This window comes from Alosa pseudoharengus, unplaced genomic scaffold, assembly GCF_046254945.1.
Source record: "Alosa pseudoharengus isolate Yale_2024_CS ecotype anadromous, Long Island Sound unplaced genomic scaffold, YU_APseudo_1.1 YU_APseudo_1.1_scf_4, whole genome shotgun sequence".
NCBI lineage: Eukaryota > Metazoa > Chordata > Actinopteri > Clupeiformes > Clupeidae > Alosa > Alosa pseudoharengus.
The window spans coordinates 14,119,143-14,125,122 of record NW_027468774.1 but is presented as its reverse complement, the minus strand read 5'-3'; the positions used below and the strand labels follow the sequence as shown (position 1 = coordinate 14,125,122).

General features: G+C 46.8%; 1 protein-coding gene across 1 annotated transcript in view; it reads right to left on the bottom strand.

Moving 5' to 3' along the window:
* The window catches only part of lfng (LFNG O-fucosylpeptide 3-beta-N-acetylglucosaminyltransferase), a 10,986-nt gene extending 7,399 nt beyond the window's left edge, over positions 1–3,587 (bottom strand). The window contains exon 1 of the mRNA XM_076264910.1: positions 3,014–3,587. Within this exon, the coding sequence (XP_076121025.1) occupies positions 3,014–3,463 (450 nt within the window). The 5' untranslated portion in view covers positions 3,464–3,587. The remainder of the gene's footprint in view (positions 1–3,013) is intronic.
* Between the last annotated feature and the right edge of the window lie 2,393 nt (positions 3,588–5,980).

The window sequence follows — 5,980 nt, the reverse complement described above, 5'->3', positions numbered from 1 at the left end:
CTCCTTAGTCTCCCTAAGCTCCTACCCAGGCTCTTTTTTTTCCCGGGGGGAGGGGGGGGGGGGGTGCTGGACTGTCTGAGTCACTCTCAGATTCATGGTGATGCAGTTAATGGAACAGCTACCGAGAGACTCCTCCATCAACTCTGTGTGTTAGCGTGGGCTTGGTTCTGGTGGCCCCTGTGTGTTCAAAGCAACAGTGCCCCCACCCCAGTTGCGTCTGAGCAAATAAATAGCCCAGGAGGGCCCCTGCGCTGTAACTGGACACCGGATACCCCTGCACACACTGTTCCCTCATTGTTGTGAAGTTCTCTCGCTGGGGAAGCTGCATTGTTCCAGGGGGGAAATTGGGAGAAACACCGGAAGCATGGACCTGATGTGTTAAACAATCCTAACAGTGGTGAATCAGAATGAAAAAACTAACTGGGCATTATCAGCATATTGTTTTACACTAAAAGGACTATTGTGTTGCTGCTCTATATTGTGTCTACAGTTGTTTATACTGAATACGGTGTATATATACTATATGTCCATTGTGTATACCATGTCATAACACATTATAAGGCTAAATGTATACTGTATAAGGCAGTGAGGGTGTTGAATTCACCATCAGCAGTTTTAAAGTTAAAAAATTCCAGGTCAGTTCTTTAATTATTGTTATAATAATATTATAACAATAATTAAAGAACTGACCTGGAACTTTTTAACTATATTAATATATTATATGCCAAACATCCAAATCTACTTATCTTTAATTCCAAACTGACCTTGACCCTACACTATTGACAGACACGGCCCTGCTTTTCCAAGAAGACAGAGAGACAGTACCTTTCAGTAACAACAGAGAGATTCAGATCCCATCTGCTAGCAGTGTTTACGTGTAAACATCCTCTGAATAGGAGTTCCAGCTCACCTAGAGAGAGGAGTGGCCAGGCAAAGAGGCGACGCGAGCGGCAGCAAGAGGGGAGGACATCTTAGAGCAGGGTGGACCTTGCCTCAGGCTACACTGCCCTGACGCCAGCATTATCCCAAATAATACAAAATAGAGATGGCAGAATACAAAAAAGTTTTTGAATGACTGCTTGGATTTTCTCTCTGTCAGGTGCCTCCCCAGTGCCAACCACAACCTGTGGCAATGTGCCAGGCAGCACTTATGGCATGAAAATCCCGAGACATTTTCCAAATTGCGCTTAATTGCGCTTTTATAAACTCAGGTGTTCCTCAACCACAAGTGGAAAGTGGTCTCTGGTGGGACAGCCCATATGCACAGGGCATACACAGAGCGCATAATAGGCCCAAGCTTTGTTCTCCAAGCTTACAGCCACCTGGCACCCTCTTCCAGCAGCAACTCCCACTTGTATTGGAGGGCAGCTTCTTTTATGTCTGAGCAGCTCCCTACCAGCTGCCACATTAAGCCCTGCTGTTAACCCTCTCGCTCTCTCACACACTCGATCGCTCTCTCTCACACACTCGATCGCTCTCTCTCACACATGCACACGCCTATGCACACACACGAACCCTGTAGTGGTCTCACTTACATCATTCGCTAGTATTACTGGCAGGTCATGCAGTTGGAGTATCATGACTTCCCTGTGAAACAGTTCTCAGCCCCCCCCCCCCCCCCTTCACCCCAACACTTGCTGGAGTTCTGTTCTGACTAGTGAGAGTGAGAGTGGTGAGAGTGGGTACTGACTAACTGACAGAGGTACTCTGGGTGTAAGCTGGGAAATCCAGCGAGGACGTGTTAAAGACCTGTGGGAATGTATGGCAGTCTGTGATTAGCCTTAGTCTCCTAAGCTGCTCATAGCCTCTATAACTATAGCAACAGAGGGACTCCCCGAGAAAAAGGGCCACACAGCTTCTGGAGCTAAGACAGAGAGGGATGCTGCAGTCTACTGATGCCAAGCAGAACAGTGTACGAGTTAGCCCCGGCTTAAAAAGAATTCGGATGTGAAAAAAAGGTGACAGTGATTGTGGCCGAAGCGAATTAAGTTGACTTTTTTGAAAAACAGTGTGCGACTACTCTTGGTGGTGGATAAAATCACTTTGACTGGCTTCTGTTTTTTCCCCTACAGGGTCTGGGGGGCTGAGAGCGCCTTTGTGCAAGGGGCTATAAAAAAAAGATAGAGAGACAGAGTGCCTGGTTCTCAGGGTTTGCGTTTTTCACACTGCTTGCCACTCAGCATGTTACTCACAGCGCAGACTTCCCTATAGATGCGTCCCTCCCTTTGTCCCAGCCGCCGTCCCCTTAACGAAGCCCCCACGGTTTTCCCATCGCCTGGCTGCTTGACCCAAGCCTGCATCTCCAGCTCCCTTGTTCCCATGGAGAGTGCGAGACAAGGGGCTGGGAAAAAGCTTTTCTTTGGCCTTCAGAAAGACGCTTTGTTAGTCCCCTGGAAAGGGGACAGCTCTGAAGCCGTTCTCTGTGATGCATCCACGGCACCAACGCATTCACAAGGACACCCCAAACAATGGGGGAGGATTGGAAGAGGAAAGAGAGGGAGAGAGAGGGAGAGAGAGAGAGGGGAAATAGAGAGAGCAAGAGACAGTGAGATTGTGAGTGGCAGAGAGAGGGAGAGAGAGAAAGAGAGGTGGAAAGAAGGGGGGGTTCTCCCAACAGTGTCTTTTCAGGGGGAAAGGTCCCAAAAATCAGCTGAACGGGGGAGTTTGTCATCTTAACCTTTGTGTCTATTTTGACCAGTCACACAAAAAAGGGTACATATTGTGTAAACCTCTCCACAAGTTTTGAGAACATTAGAACATTGAGAAAAATACCAAAGCTCATAGTGAGATTACAAATTTCAGACAACAATGAAAGATCGCTTTTAATTCTGTCTCCAGAAAACAGATGTTGTCACAACAATGACGCAGACCCTGACAGCTGCTACACACAGGCTAGGGAGGACTCCACGTCCATCTGTGCACTTGACTGACTACACATGCAGGATAACAATTGAACCGGGCAACACAAAGCAATAGGCTAATACTCTGAGCTAGTGTGAGAGCGCTCGCTCACCTGCTGTAGATTTCTTGAAATCCAGGTATCGAGAAGCAGATCCAGTCTCGACCGATGAAACTTCTTCGTGGTTTTGACTGCGATGAAGACGTCATCCGCGCTGATGTCCTCAGCGGGTATCGTGTCCGTCGCCGCGTTGGTTGACAGCGTGGGCTTCTCCACTTCTCTCCTACCGCGAGACAACTTGGAGAAATACGCAGAGAATCCCTTGCTGGTGTCGCCGTTCTGCTGTCCCTGAATTGTCTCTGAGTCTGAATCCGTAAGTACGCCTGACTCTGCGCCCAAGTCGCGGAGACTCTGCAGTGAGCGCATCCCAACTTCACTCTCACTGGACATCTCATCCACCTGTAGTCGCTGCTGCTGCTGGGCAACTAGCAGGAGCACTACCAGGCAGGCTAAAGTTGCTCCTGCAACAGAGAGCGCTGTTTTCCTGCCGTAACTTTTCAGCATGATGATATATGTTAAGTAAAAAATAAAACTAAAATTAATGCGATCCGCATCTATTTGAAATATTGTAAACTAATTTTTCAAACGTGCATCCTCTCTTCTCCTCTCTCTACTCTGTGGTATGAAAACACACGCAGGTCGCTGAGCGCGAGGGGTTTTTATAAACTGCCCCGCTGTGAGCCACGCCAGATGGGCGGACTTTGAATAGCCTTTGTGGTTGTGGGACGCCCTGACTTAGCGTGGGAGAGGCGGGATGTGAAGTCAAGTCACGCCCTGTGAGGGAGGTCCCAACGAAGTCCCGAATCCAGTTCAATTCACCATAGGCATGGTTGTGTTTTGGAATGTTATAACTCTTGCTTTCCAAATTTCTCCTGAATTGGATCATCCTTAACTAATGTTGACCTAATTATTCATTCAAAATCAAGCCACAGTCGTAAACCACAGCCCATTATAATCTGTTGAGCTAGTGAGTGAGTGTAATGGCGGCCTTACATTGTACGATTTTGGTCTGTTTTCACAGTGGCGACTAAATTTCCAAAGTCGGACAGAAATCATGGGAGTTGTACTGGAATCGCGGCGCGCTCGCGTCAACTAGATCGTTAAGTGTAAGGTGCCAATCTTAGCGGTTTTAAGTCAGTCGGAGTCAGTCCTTTTCTAGTTTTGCCGTTACAACAATTATCGCAAGTCTTTCTAGTCGTGGCTCATGCAAATAGTGACGTGAACTATAAAAACCAATACTGACCTCTCCAACACCAAACAGGAAGGGGCAAAGTAGGCGACAGCTGTAGTCTATATTTGTTATTCTTATTGTCATTTATTATACATATTTAGTCGGCTCTTCCACGTGACAGAACAACTCTATATCGGTTAGGGATGTCACGCATGAAACAATGCTGCAGAAACACGAAAATATGACTTTAAGTTTAGTAGGCTATCATTTCAGTTCCTGTTTATCTATTGCACGATGGGTAATAATTTAAAGGAATCTAGTTGCAGTCTTGTAATTAGTGACCCTGCAAGATCCCTAGTCATTGCAAAATCATAGTCTGTGACTTAAAACTCTATTACTTGTCTTTATATGTGAGAGGGTCTGAGACTGTAGTCTTTCAAAAATCTTTTCCAAATCTTTCCAAAGTCTGTCAGTGTAAGGAGGGATTAAGAAAGAAAGAATCAAAGAAAAGACCATTCGACTGGTTTTAGGGCACTAAACTGATTAAACAAAAACATGCATTCAGTTTGATAAGGATTGCATGGAGCCTGCTCTCCACTCAGACCTTTAGAGATAATAGACTATTGAACACATTCTGATAAGGCTGCCATTGTGTAATTGAACAAACAGGAGCAAGCAGGTGTTGGTGATAAAAGAACAGATAAGAGATGTGAAGTTGAGGCTAGGCTAGGTGGAAACAATGCTCATAACAGGTGCAAAAGGCCTGTTTAGTTGGGCTTAGCTTCCGGTTGACAGTTTGTGTGTGTGTGTGTGTCTGTGTGTGTGTGTGTGTGTGTCTGTGTCTGTGTGTGTGTGTGTGTGTGTGTGTGCCAGGTCCCAGAGATTTATTGCCCTGGCTGGCATAACCATTGTTTTGTGTGTTGTCTGCAGGTGTTTCTGGTTTCTCGACAGACATCCCTAGAAACCCACCACCAAACTCATATCCTCACAGAGCCTCACTGTCTGCTGGCAGTTGAGTGTGTGTGTGTGTGTGTGTGTGTGTGTGTGTGTGTGTGTGTGTGTGTATGTGTGTGTGTTTCTTTTCTCGTCTCAACAAATAGACACTACTAATTATGCTTCATACTCATTCAACTGTTTGTCGTCAGACTCCAAAAACATGAACTGCTTTTTTTTTCACTTGCTTTATTCCCTTCAGTCATAGCAACTGTGTGGTGACAATGACAAAGCCTGATAGAAATGTTCCTCTCGTGACACTGAAGAGGCGGCCTCAGCCAAGCGCTCCTAGCCTCCAGACAGAGCCAGTGAGGATCCATGAACCCCACACAGCCCTGCTCTGGAGAGCCTGATCCCAGGCCTGGCCTAATCAACTCATCTGGACTAACCCTGTGAAAGCATCTGGACATTTGCATCGGTCTCCGTGGCCCGGGTGCTGTGTGTCCTTTTCAAACGGCTGCCCTGTCAGAGTGTAGGCCCTCAGTGCCGGTGAGAGGGGGGTACGTGACCCCTCGGCCGTGAGTTCCATCAGACTGCCGGGCAGCTGGCGTTGACAGGGCCCCAACACCCCCTCGTCTCAAAGTCACCGTCCGCCGCCCAGCAGCTCAGCGCAGGAGATGCATCCGTGGGCTGAATACCGACAGCTAATTATATGAGAACTGTTTAAATAAGCAAATAGGCAAAGCCAAAGACATGGAGATGAATTCATTTGGCAGATGCCAGTGAAAAAAAAACTATTTCTAAGTGAAGAAGTACACCATTGGAGCGAAGAAATCATACTGACAAGTCACTCAGTGTTCAAGAGAGATTATGGGATATAGCTATTCTATTGTATTATTACTATTGAGTCCTGCAGG